At 34.2% G+C, this 27779-nt stretch overlaps 1 protein-coding gene across 2 annotated transcripts in view; it reads right to left on the bottom strand.

The window, feature by feature from the left end:
* MCC (MCC regulator of WNT signaling pathway) overlaps positions 1-27779 on the bottom strand; it is a 195864-nt gene that overhangs the window by 131343 nt on the left and 36742 nt on the right. Inside the window, exon 1 of one of the 2 annotated variants that reach the window (XM_083351477.1) lies at positions 15997-16338. The exons of the other annotated variant lie outside the window; for it this stretch is intronic. Within the exon in view, the coding sequence (XP_083207603.1) occupies positions 15997-16050 (54 nt within the window). The 5' untranslated portion in view covers positions 16051-16338. Of the gene's footprint in view, positions 1-15996; positions 16339-27779 lie in introns of those variants that run through there. 2 annotated transcript variants of the gene reach the window in all.

Genomic DNA, 27779 nt, shown 5'->3' with positions numbered 1-27779 from the left:
CTCTGGTGGTAAAAATTGAAACTCCTTGTCGCATAGCGCATAGGATCTTTGCTGCTACGAGAAAAACTCGGGGTGAGGTATGATTATTTGAAATAAAAATGGGATGGGCAGAAATGCTGGCAAGCAACGTTTACAAAAGTGGCTGAAATACCAAATGAGGAGGAGTGGCAAAATAATGCTGTCATTATTTTTAAAAACATTATTTTTATGTGATACAAATTATCACAGAAGTTAAATCAGAGAGCTATAAATCACTTTTCCATTTTCTGTCATTTTATTTTTCCCCAAAGGGAAGCTCTTCATTTATTTAACTTATACACCTCTTATTCCTCATGGATTACAAGAGGTTTACTATATATCCCTAACCAAAATATCAGTTTAAGCCATATTATTAAAAAAATAATTATATAGCAAGCAATTCCTCTCTGAGCCAAACCCAACCGCATTATAAATTTTAATTGTGATTGTAAATGCAATGTTCTAAAGAAGACTTTCATTTTTACGTCTTTCCTGAAAACCATCAGGGATGAGCTGCAATTTTCATACATTAGCATAAAATAGAAATGGCTCAAGAATCTGTGAAAGGCCTGAGTTTACTTGTTTTTCTAGACTATACATTAAAATGAATGTATATTTTAAAAGGATACATGAAAATCTGCTCCTCTGCTAAACACAAATTTGGACCAGGTTTCTCATTTGCTGATGGAATTCAGTTTCAGATATCAACCAACACAGCCTACCCTTGTCTGTTATTGCCTTACTTTGAGTAGAAATCCACCAGATGTTAAATATGACTTTTATACTACTTGATATACATACATCCTTTTCAGTTTTATTTTGAGTGACAGAAATCTATCATGACATCACAAATTATATTAACATATAATAGAGGATTATTCCGTGTACTGTATCTTTGAATGATATGCTTTTGAGGGCATATGATAAATGTATAGTTTTAAAGAAAAAGATTTCTCTAAATTATATCACAAAGTACTTGACACCTATTATAACTAAATCTATATCTGTATAATTCCAAATTATTTCCAGGTGGACTAGTGGAATTTCACAGGAAAAGTTTGACAAATGTTTTAATTTCTCTTTATATCTCTTCCCATTAAAGGTTAAAGATTTACAGTTGTTTCACAGTGGCATATTAAATCTTAATACAGAGATATACTTTGAAGGATATTTTATGTGTTCTGAAGTAGAGTTAACAAATTAGAACTTTATCATCAGTCATAAAATATACAGATCTTGTTCAAGTCCATGCTATACTGTCTCAGTATGGCAGATGAGCAGAAAAGGAACATCCCACCACATCCCTACCAAAGATCCAGTAAGAGAAAGAAACAAACTGGAAGTCACTAGAAATTGCCAAGAAGAAAAGACAAAGCCAAGAAAGACAAAGATCTCAGGAAAGAATTTAACAAAGAATTTCATACAAGAAACAGTATTACTATACCTGCAAAGATACCAAAGATAGAAACATATGGAAACAAACAAGGAGAGGCTTTTAAATGATGTCTGAATTCAGAAAATCCAACCATGAATTGAAAGGAACTGATATCCTTACTATCGCTTATGGTCAGTCATGCCTTGATCATTTCCCATTTGGAATGCTGCAACATGCTCTACATAGCTGCTCTTGAAGACCACCCAGAAGCTGCTACTAGTCCAGAATGCAACACTATGCATAGTAATGGTTTACACCTCTATAGTATGAGCTGCACTGGTTCTCGATTTCTTTTCTGATAAAAATCAAGATGCTATTACTTTAAAGTCCTCTATGGCAAGTTATCTGTGGGATCGCCCCTCCCTAAGGACATCTACCCATTCTACCAGATCAGATACAGTAAGCATCCTCCAGTTGCTTCCCTTAAACACTGCCATCTTGTGGAATCTAGGAAATGTGCCTTTTCCATGGCATCCCTCTGCCATATGGCAAATCCTTCCGGCTGAACTTTGGCAGGCTCCCATGATTGACTAAATAAATGTTTTAAATAAACAATATCCAAGATATCTTAGAAGATAGTTCTTACTTAAAAGAACCTCTGGTACTAGATGATGACATTTGATGACATCATTATTAAATTGAAATGCTATAGGAATTGATCTGCAGAAAAATCTATAGAAATATGGTAAGCTATATAAAAAAATCAGTAAAGGTTCTAACCAAACTATACCAGCAAATCTGGAGAATGACACAGTGGCCCACAAATTGGAAGGGGTCACTTATGTACCAAAGCCAAAGAAAGGAGACTTAATAGTGTGTATCAATTATGGTACAGTACTCTTACTCTCACATGTCAGCAAAATAATGTTTAAGATTAATCGACACAGATCAGAATCCAACATAGAAATGAAGTTGCCAGATGTTTAAGCCGGTTTTAGAAAAGTTTGAAGAATAAGGGACATTATTGCCAATGCGTGCTGAATAACTGAGGAATAATACCATAATGAAGACAATATGGGCTTCATGAATTATAGAAAGATGACCATGTCAATCTGTGGAATTTCCTTAGGAAAATGAGAATCCCAGAATATCTCGCTGTTAAGTAAGAAAAGGCTGTACATTCTTTATTTATTCAATCTAAATGCTTAATATATTTTGCAGAGTGCAATTGGAAATAAATGAGCATGATTTAAAAACAACAATAACTTGCGCTGTGCTGATGGAGTAGGCCAATACCTGAAAATTTAAATCAACTGGAAGTTCTAATTATGAAAGTCAGGGACAATACTAAAAAAAATAGAACTAATGTTCAATACAAAGAATACCAAATTGATACAATCTTAAAAATCATTATGAAGAACTTGATAGTTTCTGACTTTTATGATTGACTATCAAGAGTAAAGATAGCAGCAGTCAAAAAATATACCATAGATGAACACTTGGTAGAACAATGAAAGTCTTGGAAAAATAGATATTGTGATGCATCTACACAGATCAGGTTTATGCAGGTAGTCGTTTTCCTTGTAACATTCTACAGAATTTCTAAAATTCAGCTTTAATGGTCCAAAACAGAAAGAATATTTATGCTCTTGAACATTGTTGTTAGGGGAGATTCCTTAAAATATTGTGGATAGTCAAGAATACCAACAAATGCGTAATAAATAATATAATATGTTACGTTTATATTAATTTTTGGGAGCATCTACTTTGTGTAGCAGAGATAAACAATTTGAGAGCTACAAAAATCAATATGCCCACTATAACATCTCTTGGCATAAGTCAGGTTCCATTTTATTTTTTAATTAAAGGGGAAGCCAGCATATTACAAAGCAATGTTTCAATTCTAAAATTATTGCTGTTTTTAAGAAAGATTCTGGGTACTCAACAGACATTCTTAAAAAATAAAAATCCTTTGGAAGCAGCTGACCAGAAAAAAGACAAGAATCTGCTCTTAGGCAAGTGAATATTTTGTATTAAGCCACACAAATTCTTTCTACAATTAGACAAATCCTCCTCCTTGCTTAAAGCAAATTACTGGTAATTTTGAAAAATAGTACATAGTATTTGTTCAAAATTTCCTTTATATCTACCAAACCATTTGAGAGATTTCTTATAACCTTTTATAAGTATGCAACCAGGAGACCGTCTACAAGTAGCATTTATTTTAGAACTAACAATAACTATTAAGAGAATCAGAGTTCTGCCAATATGAAGGAAATATCTTCATTTAGCATTCAGCCACATCAATATTCAATACATGACTGTTTGAAACTCCATTTAGCTTAATGCTTGCAAAGCAATGTTTTTGACAACATAAGAGTAATACGGCTAATAACTATTTTTAGCCTCAGCTAATAGAACGATGGCTGTCCATTAAAATAATGCACTGTATAATCGCAAATTTCATTTGCTGAAGTGCTTGAGTAAAAATAATAGCAATCAGGAGTTTTTGAATTCAACACTAATACTCTGTAAACACTAAGGATTTATTCTATCTGGCAACTGTAAAGGAAACATGTTTTATTGAGCATGACCTTTATATCACTTTATATTAGATTTCACTGATTAAAGAAACGAAGAAGAAAAGCAGTATTTTAAGGATTTTAGGGCACAAAACATCCAAACTATGACAAAGTATTAGATCATTATAACTAGAATTAGTTGCTATACAATATATCAATCTGTGAATTTGATAAAAACCCTTTCTAGTCTAATTAGAATTTGCTTTTATTGAATGTAAAATAATTATTCTACATTGGTAGAAAAGAGAGATACAAAACAAAATGTCAAGTGGAATCCACAAGGACTTGTAAAGAATATGTGAAAGCATGTGTTCTTTTCTCAGCATCATCATATAGTAGAAGTAAAAGAAAATCAAAACTTATTTTAATAATATGGAAAGTAGACTATTATTCATAGGTAGAATGTTTATGATTTAAAACCTTGCTTTGTCTGGAACAAAAGGGTTTTATTAAAACACTTTATAGATCCATCGCTGAGATTACAATTCAGACTTTACTCAATAAAGAAATTCTTCAAAACAAAATCATTTAGATAACTGTGAGATGAAAATTTCAAATCTCTAATCTCACTTCTTCCCAATTCTGAATACTTCTTACTCATACATTCTCATATCTTTCCCCTAATTAAAAAAATAAATTTGATATAAATATTAGCAATTGTTTCAATAAGTATGCCAGAACAAAGATAGAAAATTAAAAAATCAAGGTGCAAATTTTCAGGATTTCAGAACTATATAAACACTCCACCATGCAACTGTCCCTGCTTCACTAGTCTCCAGTTTCCTCCCCAACCCGTGAGTCTAGTGTAGCCCCTCCCTGATCCTCCCCTGCATCCCACAAATCCCTTTGCTTTCTCCTCCACCTACTCTGCCAGCCTAGGATTTGCAACTTCCTGCTGGCTTCCTGACTAATTTTGGTTGTGGGAAGTTAACAGGAAGTTGTGCAATTTGCTTAATTGGGGCTGTAGGGATTGCCATCACTTTAAGATCACATCACTTAGCAATGAAAATTGCAGTCCCAATTGCAGTTGTAAGTTAAAGGCTACAATGCTACTGTAGGAGCCACGGTATCATAGTGAATAAATGAAAAAAGAAAGCACAAATGACTGAAATAGTTTCAGCTGTTCCTTCTTTCATAATTGCTTTCATTTTCATTTTCAATATTTCAAGAAGCTACCTTATGTTTACTTAATATTCCATTAAACACAACTCTTAATTAAATGGTTTCCAAAACCGACTTGAAATAATTATTAATGTAATAATCAGGGTGCCAATACAAATATATCTGTCTTTTTGCCAGCAACATGGAACAAGGGTATATAAATATTACTCTTTAGTGAAAGAAACAAAAGATTTTGTTAATGGTATACACTCATGGATTCTTCAAGACAAATTGATAATACAAAAGGAATTGTGTAGCGTATTTACTAATATGAAATCTCCGCTTCAATAAATTTGAAAAGCTTTGTTATAACTGTATATTATATTCTATTGTATCTGTTCTCTAATCTTACTTTTTTAGAATTTTATTAGTTTATCAAAATATAAATTACACGGAAAAATAAAAATAATGGGAAGGTAGGGGAGGGAAAAAAGGGAAGAGGAAAAAGTGTGGGGTAAAAAGGGAAAGAAAAAGAAAAGCATTTACTTCAGACTCTTTTTAGCAAATAGAATCAGGTAATAACATACAACCTTCTACTTTATACGTAAACATTTTATGTAAACTGATAAAACCATAGCACTAGCAATGTCTATAAAAACAAGCCCGTCTAATCAGCAAAACTCAAAATCAAAGTTTCATATTTTTTTCCACCTCAAGCACAAAGTCTAGAAGTGGTTTCCAAGTAGAAACGAAATTAGTTGTGTTCTTTTCTCTAAGTAAGCAGTCAATTTAGCCATCTTTGGAACTCCATCAGTTTTTGCAGCCAGTCATCCATTGTGGGAATTAAAGTATAACATTCCGTTTTTGTGCATCTAGAGCATTGTTGTTTGCTGTCAGCATATATAACATCAAAGTTCCATTTTTCTTTGTCCATTAGGCCTAAAACAAAAGTGGTTTCACCACTTTAAGAATCTTCTGTATTAAGGTGTGAATCCTACTCAAATATTTCTTTGCTTTGTCACAGGTCCACCACAGATGGTTAAAAAGTTCCTTAGTTACATTTACATTTACAGCATGCTTCTGAAGCACCTTTATGCATTTTTGAAAATTTATCCAGTGTTAGATACAAATGTTACATCATTTTATTAAAAAAATATTTTATAACCTAATATAAGTTTTAAACCCTTCGTCCATGTTTTCCCCTTGTTCAAGCATTATATCTAAAATTCTTTGCCCATTGGATCATACAATGTTTCACATACACATTCTCAAAATTGAATTTCAACAATAATTTATAAAACTTAGCAATAATATATTCATCATTACTAATTATTAATTAGAATCAGTTAGCAGCTTTTCATATCATTCAGAGAAAAATGGACTTATGTTGAAACTTTCCAATAGTACAGAAATACACAATAATTTCCTAGAATTATGAAAAAGCTCATCCATGAAAGGTGATTAGTATGTTACTATAATTTACTTAAGACTTCAGTAAAGGCATTTGATAAAGTAGACCACAACCTACTACTTGATAAGATAGAAAAATGTGGGTTAGACAGCATCACCACCAGATGGATTCGTATATGGCTGACCGACTGTACTCAACGTGTGGTCCTCAATGGAACTGCATCTACATGGAGAGAAGTGTGTAGTGGGTTGCCCCAGGGCTCTGTTCTGGGCCCAGTGCTCTTCAACATCTTCATCAATGATCTGGATGAGGGGATAGGGAACTTATCAAATTTGCAGACATCACCAAGCTGGCAGGAATAGCCAACGCTCCAGAAGACAGGCTTAAGATACAGAAGGAACTTGACAGACTTGGGTGCTATTCAATGGTGAAAAAAGTAAGTTTCTACATTTAGGCAAAAAAACCCCAAATGCATAGGTATAGTGGTACCTTGCTCAATAGTAGTAACTGTAAGAGGGATCTCAGAGTCCTAGTGGACAATCACTTAAAATATGAGCTAGCAGTGTGCTGCAGCTGCCAAAAAAGCCAACACAGTGCTAGCCTGCATTAACAGAGGGGTACAGAATCAAGATCACATGAAGTGTTAATACCAGTATTCCAAGTGTTAATGCCTTGGTAAGGCCACACTTGGAATACTGCATCCAGTTTTGGTCACCACAATGTAAAAAAGATGTTGAGACTCTAGAAAGAGCACAGAGAAGAGCAACAAAGATGATTAGGGGACTGGAGGCTAAAACATATAAGGAACGGTTGCTGGAATTGGGTATGTCTAGTTTAATGAAGAGAAGGACGAGTTGTGACATGATAGCAGTGTTCCAATATCTCAGGGATTGCCACAAAGAAGAGGGAGTCAAACTATTCTCCAAAGCACCTGAAGGCAGGACAAGAAGCAGTGGATGGAAACTAGAACTAAGGAGAAATTTCCTGACTGTTAGAACAATTAATCAGTGGAACAACTTGCCTCCAGAAGCTTTGAATGCTTCAACACTGGAAGTTTTTAAAAAGAGACTGGACAATCATGTCAGAAATGGTAGTACAGGGTTTCCTGCCTGAGGAGGGGGTTGGAATAGAAGACCTCCAAGGTCCCTTCCAACAACATCATCATCATCATCATCATATTATTATTATTATTATTATTATTATTATTATTATTATTATTATTATTATTATTATTATTATTATTATTATATTATTATTATTATTATTATTATTATTATTATTATTATTATTATTATTATTATTATTATTATTATTATTAATATTAATATTAATTATTATTCATCGCACAGTCAGCCAGATTTTCAGACTGGATTTGGCATTTCTGTCTACCTACTGAGTCCTTACCAAGGACCTGGCATAGGCAGATGTGCATGTTTGATGGTATTACAGATATCATCGCAGGATGGAAGCAGTTCCTAGTAAGGCCACCTTTTGCAATTGACTAATGGCGAATTTGTCAATGCCAATGGTGTTCAAGTGGTGCTCCAGTTGTTTTGGGATTGCACCCAAGGCGCCTATTACTATTGGTACTACCCTTGCTTCCTTTTGCCACAGTCTTTCTATTTCTATTTGTAGATCTTTGTATTTTGTTATCTTCTCCAGTTCTTTCTCGTCTATTCTGCTGTCTCCAGGAACTGCCATGTCCACTATCCAGACTTTTTTTTCTTTCTTATCGACAATTGTTAAGTCGGGGTGTTATGTTGCAGGTGCTTGTCTGTTTGAATTCTAAAGTCCCAGAGCAGTTTAACTTTATCATTTTCTATGACTTTCTCTATTTTATGATCCCACCAGTTCTTGCTTACAGGCAAATGATATTTCTTGCAGATCTTCCAATGCACCATTCTTGCTACTTTGTCATGCTGCTGTTTGTAGTCAGTCTGTGCGATCTTCTTGCAGCAGCTTACCAGGTGGTCCAGTTTCTTCAGCTTCCTTGCATAGGCGGCACTTACTGTCTCCTGCTGTCTTCTCAGTTTTGACTTTGTATGCATTTGTCCTTAAGGCTTGGTCTTGTGCAGCCAGAATTATTCCCTCGGTCTCTTTCTTCAACTTTCCTGCTCTTAGCCATTGCCAGGTCTTGTTATTATCTGCTTTCCCAGCTATTTTTTTAATGTACTGGCCATGTAGTACTTTGTCTTCCCATGCCTCTATTCTGTTCTTCATTTGGTCTTTCTTGTAGGCCAGTTTGGTCTCTCCAGTAGTCAGTAAGCCTTCCTGATATACTAATTTCAGTGATTATTATTATTATTATTATTATTATTATTATTATTATTATTATTATTATTATTATTTTATTTTTCAATTATATGGATTTTTTAAGCTCTTAAGCAAATATACTCAATCAGCAGCCTTCATCTGCAAATAGGAAAAGCAAAAATATGCATGTAGATTAGAAGGAATAAGATAAAATACTGGTAGGTTTTATTTTTTTACTCAAACTTATAAACCATTTCAGTTGCAACTGACTCTTTCTACTACATGCCCAAGCTGTAACAGGACTTAAAGAAATACAATATTTAATAATTTAAAATGATTAATTATCATTAATGCTACTGCATGAGAAAAACTCTCTAGTACAGGTTTAATGACAAGAAGCATTAGGGTGACCCTAATCAATTCATTATCTTGAGGCGTCCTGGCAGAACCAGGTCCCAATGACCTTACTCAGTTTCAAAAACAAGTGGAGCTACTTTAAGCCATTTATTTATACTGAACACTCTTTTAACAAGAAAAGTGCACGAAGTGGAAAATTAAAACAACTACTGAACTCTTTTGAATGTCATTACTCTTTGTTCTTATCTTTCCAACAGCTTTCAACTTTTCTTCAGGTTTGTTTTATTTTAGTGTGCTGTAATATAGGCACTACTGGAACTCCAAAATCTGGAATGGTTATCTTAAAATAAACTGTAGGTTCCTATTAAGACAAATCTGCTTTCAGATAATGTGGTCATTTCAGCATGTCATCTTACTTATTAAAAATATTAAAAATGTTAACAAAATGCAAGAGAATAATAGCATAAAAGATATCCCTGAATAAAAAATGCAGTAGGCTGTTCTGCACAACTATAACCAGCCAGTTATAAGCTACTTTAACACAGCTAATATCCAAAATAAGTGTTTAATGCCACTGCACTAACAGCATTCTTTATGTCACTATGGCTGTCATTCAGCTTCACAATTTCAAAAAAGTGTCTTACAAATACCAGTACATGAGATCCTACCAGAATAAAAATTACATGCTGGCATTTTTAATTCATTATACACTCCAGACTATTACTACACTAAGATATTTTGGAAATAAATTGCCTCCTCCAGATTTATAACCTATTTCATTAGTGCAAATGATATCACGGAGGAAACAAAAACAATGCCCATAAGTGACTTCAGAAACAACTAAATTTAAAATTCTTGGAATGCAATAAAGACATATAACAAAAATGCTTTTATTATTACCATCAAACAAAGCCTATATAATCTTAAGGTACAAAGGCCTTAAAGCGTTGTAGAAAAGCAAACATATCTCTAAAGCAGTCAGTAATATTCAAGCTAATATCTGAAAGTATCAATACTTTTCAGCAGCCATGTCTTTGTTATCTGCACCTCCAATCCTATTAACACAGTAAATTTCAGAAAAATTATCTGATGGTTAAAAACTCTCTTCTTCCTACTGGTTAAATATGGTAGATAACCAATTACAAGAGGCATCCTTGGTTTACCATATAATGTTAGGGGACCTTTGAGATTAATTCTGGGTGCAATTGGCATAAACTCATGTGAAAAAGAAAGTACACACTCTCTGAGTTCTATGGTTTCACGTGTATAGTGTAATTATACTGTAATATATGTGTATAGTGTAATTACACTGTAATATATCATGTGTTGTTGTTCATCTGAGATAGTATTTACCTATTTTTAAGAACTGCTAAGAATCTGATTACTTTTACTGTGTCCTGATATGTAAAACCATAAAACTCAAAGAGGGTGTGCTTTCTTTTTCACGTGGCTGTATTTTAATAGCAAACAGAAAGAAGATGCTATCATCAGCTAACCTGAAAGCATTCCTTAACTCCTACCCCACGCAATCTATTTATGGAATTCAGGAAAACCATTAAGACCCAGCTTTTCCAGAAAGCCTTCATGGAATGAAATATAGATGGCCATCCAGCAGCTGATGTTTCACTGAAAGAGTATTCTGTAATTAGTTGACTATAAGTTTTAATTTTTCTTACAAAGGTAGCATGTTTACCACTTAAGAGTCAGCCATAATTTAAAAGCGGCCAAACGTAATAATTACACAATCTTTAACATCTTTTTGTTAGGAGTTTTGGAATAGAGCATTATCTGCTCTGACATTTACTGGGCAGCACAGTAATCTATTTATAGTGTTTTAATTCAATTACATGCAAGACTGGAATTCTTTATGAATTTTATTGGAATGTATGCTTCCTCTGCTTCCACATGTTTTAAAAATCAGAACTGTTTGATTAAATTGGATCATCCTAATGAGGCCAATTTTAAAAGGAATGCATAATTGTAACACGCTTATTTGAGAAAAGAATAAGAGATGAATAAAACATTACCAGCAAAAAAGAAAATTTAAAATATGAATCAATGAATTAAACAGATGTCCCTATCATTTGTCTTCTCTATATATCCTAACAGAAGAAAATATTTGTAGCTCAGGATTGAGCTGTGGAGTTCTTGGTGCTGAGTTTGGCTATTAGTTTACAGATGCTTCATTACCAAACTAGGTAACATCATCAGTGTTGATGTTACAAGCATGTTATATGTACCTGATTAATGTGGACCGTTCCATTCAAAAAACAATGTAAAACCATGGCTTACTGAAATATATAAAGTTAGTGACAGTGATTTTAAGCCAAGGTTAACAATGCACATTATGTAACATCAACTAGTGATTTAAGCAATGAACTATGGTTAAATTATGTAATTGTAAAAAAAAGGAAAGGCCAACATATTATTGACTATTAAAAGAATGACAAACAAGCTTAGAAATTTAAAAGGACAGTATATTTATGACTTTTAATTTCCACTTTGAATTCATATAAAACCTGTTGCTACTTAATGCTTTATAGATCTTTGCTTTTATGCCACATTTTAACAAGTAGAAACATGCCTTGCAAACTCTTCAAGAACATAATTTATTTTCTCAAGCCTGAAGTGTGCATTTCTAAACTGAAACTATCTATACTTCTCCTGACTAATATCTGTTCTGCTTCTTGGCTAATAAAACAAAGTGGTTTTCATGATTTGCACACAATAGGATTACTTAAAGATTAGGTGTTGTCTTATCTCTTTTCCCCAAGTAAGTGGAAAGAACAGAAGGAAAAAAATGTTCTTCTAGTTCTATATATATGTATATATAGAACAAAACTTGAGAAATTCTTGTCCTTTTCCATTTATTGGATCTATAAGATTATTTTTAAATAAGAAGTTTCCATTTCATCTGGCTTTTTTCATTACTTAAAAATCAACATACAATAATTTAAAATTTTAAGGTTTTTCATATTGTTCCTATTTTTTATTTCTCGTTACAAAAGCAGGGAAAAATCAGGATAGCTCATATGTTTCAAAAGTATTCAAAATATCACTTCCACTGAATCCTTTGAATCCTATTTGAATCCTTTGCAAACCCTCAGAAGACCAAATGGAACAAGCAAATAAATAATTTCATTTATATGGACTATGAATTACTTAAGCAATAAAGAGAGAATACTTATACAGTATTTATAGTACCGAAAATAAAATTTTCATAATTCTTAACACATATCAAAATCAATATTGTGACATTCAAAAATTATTACTGTATAAATATCAAATATCAGGCTAACTATTTCTAACTGGATGGTAATTCTTGGTGCAACTAATATGATACTTGAACTGGAATGAATCAGAATAGTAATGAAATTAAAGAGTGAATTCTTATGAGAAGGATAAAGCTGAGCAGAAAAATAACTTTTTCTACACATTAAGCAGGGGAAAAAGATAAAAACATTTTTATAGACACAATGCTGACAGAAAAATCTTTTGTGATGGATAGCTGGATATATTTCATAGCAATATGGAAAGCCAGCATATTATTCCAAATGCATGTCTCTGTTTATGGAAAATATCTTTTACAATCAAAATAAAATTTAAACCAAATTGATACAAACCACTTAGGCTCATTATCTCTTTTTCCTGTACAGCCTTCTACTGTAACTGTATAATTCAGGCCATTCCTGGCTTTGTATACCAATATTTGTCTGCCTTCAGAAAGTTCTGATCTATATTTAAGTACTTGTTGATTGTAGCCTATTGACCCTTCAGATCTTCCATACCAAGAGAAAGGAGAAGACATAGACTGGCTGTTGGTCACCACAAGCTAAATGGCCAAAAACACTTGCTTACACTGATCTCATATGTGAACCAGGCAATTTGTATTTACACTAGGAATACTGGGAAAAAAATACTCAGGATTGTTTTTTCTTCGCAAAAGTGCTAAACGCAGCCAATTCCTTTAGTTTCCTTTAATAATCATGGGAGTCCTGTCTCCCTATGGCCAAGCACATGCAATTAAAAGCTACAAGAAAATATATTAGGGGAGGGGAAGAAGAGAGAAAATAACAGCACAAATTCGCTGAAAGGCAAAAAGAGAAAAGATGAGAAAGCTCATTACATCTTCTCAAAAAAAAAACAGACAAAGGACACAAAAAAATACAAAATAACATTAGAAAACATTGGTAGATGACTAAATAATAAATTCTAATGGTTCAGCATTATATATGCCATAAATCCTATTTATTTACTGGTTTGTTTAAACCCCTTTATTACTTTACAAATAACTCAAAGCAGTGAACATACATCATATGCCTTTCTCCTATTTTCCTCACAATTACCCTAGGTCCTAGGAGGTAAGTTGGACCAAGAGAGAAACACTAGTCCAAAGTAAACCAGCCAGCTTTCATGACTAAGGTGGAACTAGAATTCAGTCTCCTAGTTTCTAGGCCAGCACCTTAATCACTATATCAGGTATGCAAGGCAGCATAGATTTTGACTTCAATATGTATCTGCAGTATTAAAAATATAGCAGAAATCAATCATTGGATTTGATGCTGAAAACCAAAGTTTACTCATAAAAATGACGTGTTGGGTGACTCTAATATAGGTTAGGTTGGATTTGGATTACTTCTTTTATTTAACATATGAATAAAATATTTCTGCATTGAACATAAGAATTTTTCTTTCTATCTCTAGTTTAACATTTCTTTAGTTGCCACAAATACTAATAAAAGCAGAAATGTGTTCTTTCTGCATGTACTAGGACTGTCCTAAAATGCAGACTTTATCCCACAAAGGTGTTCTGGACCTGAATGTAGCACTTGCCCACAACTCTGTAAAGCAAATGTGGATAGCCATATGTGTACTTTTATGCTGTCATGTGATCATAGCAGAAAATGCAAAAACTTTTACTTAAAGTGATGAGACAGATATATATATATATATACTGCTCAAAAAATAAAGGGAACACAAGATAAGACATCCTACTATTAAATACAGTACATTGTGTTGTTTAAGTGTTCCCTTTATTTTTTTGAGCAGTATATATATGCCACTAAGTGATATGAAGTGGAATTAAAACCATAGCATCACGAAATCATGTATGTTTATTATATTTTCAAAATCTGCTAAACCATCAAATCAAGTCAAACTAATTTTTATTACAATCATAGACCATCATTAAAAAATCAATCAACCTGATCATCTCCTACTGCTATAATCATCTTCACTGGTTTAAATCCTAATTCTAACACAAATATATAATTAGTTTTGGGACATTTCTGAAGCTGAAATAATATCTGTACCAGAACCAATGATATACAACATACAAGACACAAACGTAAGATTTTGACAAGCAATGACACAAAAAACTATTAATGCCATCAAAAACATAGTATTGTGTTCAAACAAGTAATCTCAGTATTACGACATACACATTTAGGATTCCACCATAGGAGATGTAACTTCTTAAAAATTACTGACATGATGTATAATATGGTTACAATCAATTTGAATGTTATCTGAAATGAATGTGTATTAAGGCCAATTTGTAGTTTCTAAACTATGCTTTATGTGATATATTTTAATACCACGAATCTCCTTTTTAAAAAAATATTAAATGGGAACTATTTTAGGAGCTATGAGAGATGAAAAACAATTGAGCAACTAATACACTACATCAACAGCAAGAACAAGCAGAAAGGAGTGTTCGCCAAGAAAGCTGAACCACAATAATCACACTCAGCAAAGTACAGATGATTTAATGCTGACCAGAGGAGTTTGAGAAACTGCCAGGTTTCATTCAAGGTTTGTAATTAATTTTAAATGAAATAATTAAATGACAAAGTGCATGATGTCAAACTCAATCATCCCCTTTCCCAACACTATTTCTCCTTTTTTTGCTAATTTTAGAGAGGATTCCAATTTGTTCCACTGATGTCTTTACATTTCAAAAGTTTGTGCCTTCAGAGTTTTCACTGAACATAATGAGCTTTTCTATCTATAAATCAATCTCCCTCAACCTGGGAATATGTAGATATGTCAGGATCACAATTTCCAGTTACCAGCTCTTACATAAGAAAGATATAAAATACCTTCTAATGTGGAATACTTTCTGTATACACATTAGAAAAAAAGGAAGATCAGATTCAAAACTGATCATTTGACTATTATTTTAAATATGTATCCAGCAGATATTCTCTGGTAATGTTATTTTAGTTGTCAGAAGAGGTAAAATGACAAGACCTGATCTACGCAACTCTACTAGGGAAAAAGTTGGACTAACTCCTACAAACACATAACTTTAACACTGGTCATAAACCAACATCAAGCATTCAAAAACTTGACAGGAAACAAAATATACAGCTGCAGTTACTAAAATAAACAGTTCAGTTCTCATCATCAATAAAGGACCATCACAGGCTAGGACTTATACTTTTGGGTAAATAAATGAAGCAAAATGCCTGAGTGTACCTTAATGTAGCCAGCTGGTCATGTGACTTCTTGCAGAATATTTGTTTCATACTCTTAAACTAAAATAAAATGCCATCAGCTTGATTTCGCCTGGGATATCCATCCTTCTTACCTACTCCAGAATGGAATGCTTGCTGGGTGGAAAACGGTGCACGCGGGAGGGGGGAGATTCCTTGCAGCAGAGTGCTAAACGGAGAGGGCAAATCTCCGTGCAGTTGCAAGAATTTCCCTTTCAACGCTTAACCCTTACAACTCGATTTCAGATCGCTTCCTGAGTAGCCCTACACGTCGGGATAACGTATATACACTTTCATTATTATTTTTTTTTAACTCCAAAGCGGATGCCCCAAAGGAGATGACCGCGTTCTGAAAACAAAATCCGAGCAGCATGAAAAATAAGGACATAAAAAGCCTCTTACCTCGCTCAGTTCTGCAGAGTCATTTCCATATTTCATGGCAACTCCAGTATTCATGATTAAGACTTTCACCGGGGCTTTGCCTGCCGTCTATAGATTTTAAGGTTTCAAAGCTCCAGAAAACTCAATACCCCCTTCGCATCTGAGCTTTTTTCCGTCTTGCACTTTTTGCACTACTAGACAGCCATTTTCGCGGAACATTTAGACCCCTAGAAATTAATAACGCAGAGTCTAACAGTGACAAAAAGAAATCTGCCTGCCGTTTCACAAACGATTCATTGCTGCAAAACACTCGTTTAAAAAAAATAAAAAAACTGCAGAGCGCTCCGCCAGACGGAGTCCAAGAAAGATATATATATATATAGATAGATAGATATAGATATAGATATATAAATCTTCCGGCTGCTAAAATAGCCGCGATTCAGTTTCGTGCCTTCAGTTATTTCAGCTAGCTCAGAAAGAGAGGCAGTTCAATGCACTTGGAAATGTTTATGGAGCTTCAAACCCACTCGTAGCTCCGACTGAATCCTACTCAGAGGTGGAGGAGAGAACCAGAGCGCAGACGTAACGTGCTGCTCCCGCTAAAGTTTCCCCTTCAAGGGAGCCTGGAGTTGTAAGTGGTTTATGATCAAATACAGCTGTCTAGCTGCTGGCTACGGGGTGCCTGGAAGAGGCGGTACCAAATGGAGGAGGGATTTGGGGTGGGGGGGGAGAAGGAAGCAGAACACATGCTCCGGAGAGCTTACTTTGGGACTGCAGGCATCCTTCCAGAATTTTGTGTGTTGTGTGCACCCAAAAACCACTGTGTTCCAAAGTTCAAAGCAACCAAAAGAAAGAAAAAAAGAAGGAAAAAAAAACCACTCTCAAATAGGTAACTTTTGATGACTGAGATTTTTTTTCTTTGTTACACCTAAGAAAGCGAATGAAAACTTTACAGGCATTTGGGCCGTGTTTAAATTGATACGAATTCGTTTTTATGCAGAACATGACATAGAAATTACTAAAAAACAAAACAAAACCTGAAAGTTTCAAATTGGAATAAGGGAAAATATGGAAGAACCATCCTTAATTCAAGAGTCCAATTCCTATGAAACAATTGCCTAGTTTTCCAAACTTAAAGATGATCTTGTACATTTCTGATTATTTTACTTTTACATTACTTTTAAAGGCTTGACTTAAGTTTGTTCTCCTGACCAAACTTTTTCACAATTGTAACTTCACATACCACAAAAGGTAAAAGCAAATGCTCTTTAAAAAGTCATACCACTTTCATTTTTTTCAGTGAGATTGCAATTAAAATCATATTTCTAAAATGCCGTAAGTTTTAAAATTAGGGAGCAAGCCAAAAATAAAACAGCGAAGTGTTGAAATTCATGAACTGTCCTTGTACAAATCAGAATTTTTATAGAAATCTCCCTACTATTCTCGTAACAGAAATTCACAAAATATTTTTCTAAGAGAAAAGTACCAAAAGGATAAAAATACAGAGAAACAAATTTGAGCAATCAAAAGGAAAAAATATTCAATTATTAGATCTTTTACAGTTTTAATACACAGAGCTACTTAACTTTAGGCAGTTGTCAAGGATCAACAGCTACAAAATAAGGTCAGCATCATACTGTATATACTTAGTTTTAAAAGGAGATAATGACACACACCCATCTTCTGCTTAATATCAAAGTTCAAAAAGTGTAAACCCGGGTGTGTCCCTAACTCTTGCTGTGGTGTAAAATAGAGTGCAAAAGACGCTGAAAAGTGCTGCATATGTTTCCTTCTTGAACAAATAAAATACACAATTTAATTTCCTGCATGTCTTTAATGTTTATTTCTCCATCCATTAACAAAATAATTTATTCCATTTTATAAACAGCTCTAGCCCTACTTTGTTTTGAATAGTTATTACTTATACCTCCTTGTGAAAAATAAATACTAACTTCAAACACCTAAGGCACTTATTACTATTGGTATTATCTTTGCTTTCTTTTGCCACAGTCATTCTACTTCTATTTGCAAGTCTTTGTATTTTGTGATTTTCTCCAGTTCTCTCTCTCCAGTTCTTTTGTTGGGAATGTAGTTGTTGAGAGTCAAAATTTACCCAGTTCAAATATACAAGGTACCTATTTGTTTGACTGTACTGCTGATGCCTCTTCAACTTCTTCCACCATTTTGGTCAGATTATCAAGAGACAGAACCTGTGTTGTTATCTATTTCAGATAAATAGTAAGAAAACACTATTAAAAGAAAACATGATTTTGATTCCCTTTTGCAGAAATCAATGAACATTTCCTATTCCTTAATTTTCTTTGTGGTATGTAGAACATATAATAATAATAATAATAATAATAATAATAATAATAATAATAATAATAATAATAATAATAATAATAATAATAATAATAATTAATTTGTATACCGCCCTTCTCCCGAAGGACTCAGGGCGGTGAACAGGGCAATAAATACTAAAATACAAAGATACAAAAATTAAGAAAAGATTAAACATAGTGCCCTATGCAATACAACAATAAATTACAATACATTAAAAACAATAATAAAACCCAAACCCATCAGACCAGGCCGGCTTGTTCAAACAAATAGGTCTTTAGATATAATTTCAATGTTATTAATCTTCTCTTGCCTGGCTACTTTTGCAGCTTTAAATAATTATATATAAATACCTACTATTAAAAATATAGCATTTTAATGTAAAATAAAACTTTATATTGGCAAGGCAATTATATAATGAACTGTAACAGAACTTCAATTTTGGAATTCTTGGTGCTCCTTGAATTTGTTTGTCTGCTGGCAGGTATTTCATTACCCAACTAGTTAACATTTTCAGTGCATGAAGGAAGTGGGGTTTGTTCTCTGTTTATATATAATACCTTGCCCTGTTAGTGCCCTCCAAAACATCTTAAGTAAACCAAAAGACCCAGTTGCCCATGAAGAAAAATCAGTAGTCATCTATAACATACAGTATGACTGTTGCAGCCACCATGAAAGAAAACAAACAGAAGACTAGCAGACAAAATCCATGCACATCAAGTAAAAGTCAGAAGAACACAATGAAAACTCTTAATTTCACAACACATGGGCAAACATAACCAAAGTTTCAGTTGGAAAACTGTGAGCAACCTAGAACAAGTTAAATCCAAAAAATACTAGCAAATTCCTGGAAACTTGATACTCAGACAAATCAGCCATTAACAGACACAGAGATAAACCACATTTACACATCATTCAAAAGGGACAATAAAAAAGAAAGACTAGAAAAGATACTTATCAACAATCAATGTAAGTAGGGATAAACACCAGGCAAACAAACAATAAACAATACTCTAATCAAGGAAGTACCAACTCAGACATACAAACAAGAAGTAAAAAACAACCTAATCAAGAAACTATCAAGGAGAAAAAAACCCTACCAAAACTGATAGGGCAAACTACTGTATATAAACAAAGAGCAAACCCCACTCTTTTCTAGCCCTCAAGATATTACTTAGGTAATAAAATGACTGCAAACAAACAACCAAGCTCAGGAATACTAAGAATTCTATAGTTTAACCTTGAGCAAAATATATTCTTTTCTATTGGAGCATCAATTACCCTTCCAGAAATTAGAATCACTTCTTTGTTTTCCATAGGTTGAAAATATACAATATATCAATATACAAACCTCTAGCCATAATTATAATCTGTCTCCCTGCTCTACAAATGTCAATGTCCTATGCTACAAGGAGATTAAGGAATCTCAGTGAAGACTTTCTTCCCAATAATTATAAATGAAAAAGAAGATGCATTCCCTAGAGGGGTGTTTTTCTCACTTCAGCAATAAAATTATGAATAGCATCTGGCTGTTCACAGACTTTTTACTGAAATACTAAACATCAGTACCTGCTGAAGTACGGAATAAACGGCACAACTAATGTAACACATTACATCACTGACACAAATTGCATAATTTGCATAATGTGTATGATGTTATGATACACGTGGATGCCTATGGTAATAAAATGAACTGCTGGAAACATTTTCTTGTGTGCAATAGTTGCAGAGGCAAAATTCTCACTGAGTTTATTTTGTGTGATATTTTAATGTGTTGCAGTGTAATTCAGAGAAAGTGGACAGAATAGACAAAAAGGTGGAGCAAAAATGCTTTTATGATCTTTGGCTAACTTTTATACAAAGTTATATTGTAAATTTCATTTTCTTCTTTGGTTGGAACAAAAATAATATTCTGATTTTTTTTAGACCCAGACTTACAGCTCTATGTTTTAGAAAGAATAATTTGAGTTATTGGTAGTAGAACCTTCTCCAAGATAAGTAGATCTTTTCCAGACAGTATACACTATATACACTTTCTTTTTTGAACAATGTTCAGTAAATGCTGGTAGTTTAGAGTCAATTCAAATTTTATTCAAAACCCTAAGAATTGAACAATTGAACCATTAAATGAATGAATGAATGAATAAGTGAATGAATGTTTGTGTAGCTCTGAGCAGAAAGGTTTCTTTTTTTTGTAAGCTAAATGTTCTGAGGTCAAAGTTTTCATAGCTCTTAGTGGGCAAATAAGGAGAATTTTTTGCTGGTTTATTCCTAGTCTCTGTATTTCATTTGTTAAATATCAGTATTTCCGTTAGTATCAACCTGAATCAACCCACTACGGGCCTTTTTAATGAATGTTATGGAATGTAATCTACCACATATAGGGTATACACCAGGTTAGCTATAAATAGAGTGGAGAGGTAGAGAAGAGGGAATCAATATTTAGCACATCTGCCAAAAGAGCCAAATGTTATATTATGTGTAAATTATGGAAAGTAAGTACATTTGGTAATAGTTTTTGTTTCTACCTTATTCTGCTTCTAAGAATAGAAAAGAGAACCCTGCTTCATTCTTAAGAATTTCTAGAAATCCTACTGTCTAGAATTACTTTTCCCATCTTGATGCCCTTCTGATGTTTTAAAACATTTGTTACAATGGTTAGGGATGATGGCAGTTACATCTGAAGATTTACCAGATATAGGATTGTAACCGCCTATACCTATATTTATCAGTAATTTTTTATAGAAATATGAAAATACATATATTTCTATATATTGAATGTAAACCAGGCAAAATAAAATACTTACTTTTACTAGTATACAGATATCCCAGTTATGAAACATTTGCTTAAAATTAATTAGTTTCAAATTCTAATCAGTTTCAAGTACTGATCAATTTCCAGTCAATATTTAGGAAATATATAGAGCCTTGGTGGAGCAGTGGGCTAATGCCTCCTTAAGTAACACCAGCTGCCTGCAATTAGTGCAAGTTCGCATCCAACCAGGCTCAAGGTTGACTCAGCCTTCCATCCTTCCGAGGTAGGTAAAATGAGGACCCATATTGTTGGGGGCAATTAAGCTGACTTTGTAATAATGCCGCTTGGGGTGTGTGAAAGCCCTAATAAGCAGGCATATACATAGAATGAAGGCTACTGCTAAGCTTGTAAGCCGCCCTGAGTCTTCGGAGAAGGGCGGGATATAAATGGAATTTAAATAAATAAATAAATAAATAAATGTGATGTGTGTGTGTGTGTGTTGAAAATACATTGGTGTCCTGTATATGAAGAAGGGTATAATTAATCACATTTGTGAATTTGTTTTACATAACATGAATCTTTGAAATGTCCAAGTGAAGATCAAATGTAAAGTTATGCAAACTGTGTTTTAACAAATTAAATGTAACATACTGTATGTACAAAATCACCAGTTGTTTTCATGGACATGTACACTGTAGTTGTATTCCATCTGCTTCCTTGATTGTTCTTTTTCAACACCATTACATCATTTATTGAACTGCAAATGTTAGTAAAGCAGTTTTCTTTAACAAACCTGAATTAGTTGCCATAACAGACAATATGTGTGTGTGTGTGTGTGTGTGTGTGTGTCATTTCAAACTCTGTTCACCCTTAAAGATAGACAAAGAAACATCAGCTTAATCTTTCAAGCACAGCACAAAAATATACTTTGAAGCATTTTTGAGGCACTGGCAATCATCTGAGCTTGAATATAGGTTTACTATATTCTATTTAGTATACTTTCTTTTCTGCATTTTGGCACATGTGTGCTAGTCGTTTCCGACTCTAGGGGCCGGTGCTCATCTCTGTTTCAAAGCCGAAGAGCCAGTGCTTGTCCAAGGTCCTCTCCGTGGTCATGTGGCTGGCATGACTAGATGCCAAAGGCGCACGGAACGCTGTTACCTTCCCACTGTAGTGGTCCCTATTTTTCTACTTGCATTTTTACGTGCTTTCGAACTGCTAGGTTGGCAGAAGCTGGGATGAGTAACAGGCGCTCTGTTACGCGGCACTCGGGATTCGACTCGCCAAACTGCCGACCTTCTGATCGACAAGCTCAGCGTCCTAACCAACTGAGCCACCGCGTCCCTATTCATTACCTAGTTTAGGTGATGAAACCTCTGCAAGAAAACAAGCAAGCTCAGAGAGCACCAAGGACCCAAGCTCATAACAACATATGCAGCACAAGGACCCAAGCTCTTAGTAGCATGTAGTAGCGCATAACTGAAGATATTGTGGAAATAGGAAAGTCCATTTGTCGCATATAAGGCTACTTATTGAATCTAATTTCCAAAACTCTTATTTACAGTATTTTAACAAAAGATTCATTCATTCTCAGACAAAGAAAAGATAATAATTGAAAGGTACAAACAAATGCATTATTGTTTATTTAAAAGGCATTTATCCGGTACAATTAAACATGTATTTATTTATTTCAGAAAACTTATACGTCCACTCAACTCACTCTCAGTGACTTTGGGTGATTTTCTGACATAAAACCCCAATATAAAGATGTTAAAAAGCAATAACCCCTCATCTACCTGGCAACATCTCTCAGTCAAATAAGCCACTTGATGAGTCCAGTTGGCAATGCCCGGTCTTCAGGGCCTTGTGAAAGAGTGTCAAATTGGGAGCCAACCTCATCTCCATGGGGGGAATGTTCCACAGAGAGGAGCCACCATGAAATAGGCTTTTCTTCTTGGCCCTGCTAAATGAACCTCCTTAGGAAAGGGGATCTGTAGCATACCCTGCCTCCCTGCTCTGGAGGGTCAGGTAGATGTGGCCAGAAAAAGATGGTCCTTCAAATAACTGGTCTCAAGCCAAGGGCTTTGAAAGTGACAACCAGCACCTTGACTCCTTGTCAGGGTTTAGTTTCAGCCTGTTGCTCCCCATCCAGTCCTTAACAACTTCCAAGCACTGCAATAGGGAGGTCATAGCATCGCTTAACTCAACATGGAACGAGACATATAAGTGGGTGTCAACACTACACTGATAATATATCAGCCCATGGTAGCAGATGATCTCACACAACAGCCTCATATAGATGTTAAACAGAATTGGAGAAAGTATCAAGCCCCACGGGACCTCACAAAGCAAGAGGCTAGGGCCGGATCTCTCATTTCCTATCAACAATGCCCGAGAGTGACAACAGAGGAAATATGTGAACCAGGACAACACAGAATCCCCCACTCCTAACCTCCAAAAACCACCATGGCCAATGTATCGAAGACCACCTGGAAATCAAATTTAAATCAAGTAGAGCGAGAATGACTGCACACACACACACTCCTGCCAGAGATCATCAAAAGAATGACCAATGGCATTTATGTCCCATATCCTGGCCTGAAACCTGATTGGAAAGGATCTAAATAATCCATTTCACCCAGGAACTTCTGCAGCTACCCTGCAACCACCTTCTTAACCACCTTCCCCAGAAAGAGAAGATTGGAGACTGGATGAAATTTATCCAATAGGTGGAATCAATGACTTCTTAAGAAGAGGGCAGACCACAGCTTCATTAAAACCAATGCAGAGATTTTAAAGGAAAGTCAGAAGAGCAGCCCAAAGACATGCTACGCTACACTAAATGCTACATATATTATTTAAAGTACTATTTCTATATAGAACCTCAAATATCCTTATCCTAGCCCATTTTCCTTTAACAGCTATCTATTCCCAGTTAGATCTTCCAAAATACCACAGAAATCTAGGTTTCTTTTCAGTATGCTAAAGCAGTACCTGCAAAGATAAAAGGCTGAATAAAGTCAATTGTTTCTCATAATAGATTCCTAGCTTTTTGAGGTAAATAGTCTTTAAATGGCAGACCTTTTTGCAACTTCTATTTTTTTATCTTCTTTTTGATCATGAACTACTTAGCAAAAAAGTGCAACTTAGTTGCTGACTTTGATGTCTTTATTTCTTGAAACCTAAATCTTGCATGCTCATTCTAGACATTTTTACTGACCATCATTCTTGTCCTATTTCTTCTTCAGCTTCTATATGAACTCTACCTTCTCTTTCTGAATATCTGAATGACTCTGAAAAATCATGGTACTGTCCTTTTGTAGTCCCAGATCCATATGAGGCCCTGAAGTCCATTTTTGCAGCACTGGGAGTCCTCCCAATCTTAACTGCTTGAAACTCAAAGCACTTTCATATTATCAGTTAGATAAAATAGTAATGTATGGCATAAAATAGGCACGATCATTCTTAAAAAAATAAAACTTCCAAGTTTTCCCCCAAATCAAGTCTCATTTCATAAGTATGATTGTATGACATCAACTATGGGTAGTCCCTAGCTTCTTAAAAACTATTGAATTCAGCCGTTGGTCACAAAAATGCCCACTACTGTTTTATAATATTTGGTTTATGTAACGATATTTCTTTTCAATTCCAAGGATACTGCTGATTGCTGATAGAAAGTCAGGAGTCATATAGGGACATGTCTCTATATTAACCAATTCACAGATATCCCTCTCTCACAAACAAGAAATAACAGGAGAATTGGTGGGAGGAACAAGAATGCAACAAGAATCTCCCAACACCAGTGACTGATCTATAAACTGATGGTTTCCATTGCAGGAAAAAAACAATGTCAAATAGAATTGCTGGGAAGAAGATGGAAATCTACTTCAATTTTCCCACATAAATTTGATTCCAGATTATTGATTTCCTATTGCTACGCCAAACCCTCCCTCCCATATTGAATATCACAATAATCAGCAGTTAGAAGCCAGTTGTCTGATCTTTTCTAGCCAACAGATTAGATTTATTATCTGGATGACAAAAACACATTACAGTATTACTTCTGACTGTCATTAGCAATGAGAAATTACTATTTGATTTTTACTAGCAAAGAAATCACAATCTAATTGCCTCACCTGGTTGTTTTAACTACCACTCTCTGATCAATGATAGTTTTATACACCATTACCTGCCAGCTCATAGATCTATATTTCTGACTGGCAACAGAATGTTCAGTATCTAATGGAAGGTGACCTTTTTCATTGTCCTGTAGAAAATATAAAAACTGACAAAATTAATCACTGTAAGATCCACTAAGATTTATAACTGCTTTCTTACTAAGATACATAATATCTTTTGCTGGTAATTGATGGATTACCATAGTAGGCTTTTCTATAAAGTAGCAGTCAGCTTTCATTTAAAAATAATTGTGTGATCTCTTATTGTTAAGCGCTTACATTCAGTTGGATTCAACAATACAACTATATATAATTTTTAGTACTGATATTACCGTATCTTAGAAAATCCTATTTCTCTACAAAAGCTACATTTTATTAAGATTTTTTCCTATAATTATTTTTCTAATCATCAAAAGTTTATATCATTATTTCATTGTTTGTTTTATACAAAATGTCAATAAAGGCTTTCCGATCAACAATATGCATGGATGCTGCCCTTTCTCTGATCAAAGAAGTTAATTTGATCATCTGAGCAAGTTCTATCATCTTCATCAGGGATCTACAAACTTGGCCCTTTTATGACTTGTGGACTCTAACTCCCAGAGTTCCTCAGCCAGCGTGCCTGGGTTCTAGATAGACTTCTAGATAGATCAATACAATTAATTTTAAAATAAAAAATACATAGACACACAGAGTTGCAAAGGACTGGATATTGGACAGAAGTTGATTTCCAAAAATTTTACCACTTTTGAAAGTTTTTTCCCTTCACACTCAGGAAATTATCCACATGTTTTAATAGGACTATCAAAAAACCACAGACTCTGAGAAGAAAGTAACTCACAGCACATGCCCCCATAAGAAATGGATTAGAGTAAATCCAATATGTGTGATATATTTGAATTCAGCATTATAAAATATGGGATTTCTCTTTTAATATAGATGAATTTTCTCAAAAACTTTCTGGAGAGCACTTTAAAGGCAAAAATTTGTAACTTGGCTAATATAATTTGTGAATATCAGTTTACACATACATGGCACAACAGAGTTATCACTTTTAAAATCTGGAACCATTCAGCAACCATGTTTTTTTTTAAAAAAAATAAAAGTAGTAAAGTTGATCTGTACTATAAAAACAGTTTTCAAACATACGTTAGCTTTATCTTGGAAGAATTTAAAGTTATTAGCTTTGAGTAACTGTATATAGAAAGAGGTTTTGTTTTAGAATCAAGTTGTTACCATTTACTGCATTTCAATATTTTACTATTTATTTTCCACTAAACATTCTTTAGAAAATTAAAGTCATTATGGATATGCAGACGCACAGAGTTGAGAGCCAATTTTTCAAATGCATGTCAAGTTTAATATTCTGTCCCACTGCAAAAGACAATGCAATGCCAAGACAAAATTGGATCCTGATCCAAGGAAATGTAATCTCCTTTTGATTGGTCCCATATAGAAATATTTCTATACGATCTAATTTTTTTTTGAAATATAAGAGTATCCTGATTACTTTTTCATATTCAATAAATAAAAATCCAGTGTCAAATAGGTTTTTTTAATGCTAAAAGAACCATTGTGCATAATTATAGAATTCAATCATGTATCATGGTGAAGTGAACAGACTATTAAAACTCACGCAGGAGCTTGATGGGGTTCATGTTTTGGGACTGTGTTACTTGCTGTGCTGTCTCTCCCTTTGTTGTATCTATCCATACTCTTAAATTTGGTAGGAGAAGCATGCTCCAGGTCCCCTATAACATAAGGGAATGTTATCCAGTAGGACTCAGAAAGAAAGCCTTTTCTGTTGTGCTCACTCTGTGGAACATCATTCACCCAGAGATCAGATTTGACCCAATCCTCTTAGTCTTTCAAAAGCCCTCAAAAACCTGGTTTTGTCATAATGTCTTGGGCCCCAGATACCTGAATGGACTCTGTCATGGCTGTTTTAATTGTTGTTACTTGTTTTTTGCTTGGTTGCCACACGTGTTACTTTGCTATATGGATTGTTATCTTATTTTTAAGTATTTTTAGCTTCCCAGAATCATTTATTTGAGATGGGCAGCGACATAAATTGAATAACGCCACAAATAAACAAATAAATGGATGTATATTCTTATCTATATTTTTTAATATTTTAAATGAAAATTGTTTATGTAGATCGAAAAGCAAAAATAGAAATGTGGATATCATCAAATCAAGCTCTGTGCTTCTTTATATTGTGAAAAAAAAATCAGAAGAAACGCTTTCTGTAAAACTGAGAAGAAAATCATATGTGTACATGTATTGGTATTTAATGTGGTATCTGTGTGAATGGGTTGTACTGTATATACGGCGGCTAGGAACCAACTCTGATGCTTCGGAGCAGCCGACCGGCACCCCCTCTCTCTCCTGCTTACAGAGCGTCAGCTGCAACTTTAAGAGTTATTGTTGGCCAAGAATGGTCCTGACAGATCTGGGACTTGTCTGCAGTGAGAGGGCAGAACAATTAACTATCAATCCACCCTCTGATGTGAGAGATCAGCTGAGGTGGA

Source organism: Vipera ursinii (genome assembly GCF_947247035.1).
Source record: "Vipera ursinii genome assembly, chromosome: 2".
In the NCBI taxonomy this organism is placed as follows: Eukaryota; Metazoa; Chordata; class Lepidosauria; order Squamata; family Viperidae; genus Vipera; species Vipera ursinii.
Note: the sequence above shows the minus strand (reverse complement) of the source record. Positions and strands in the feature narration are given on the sequence as shown.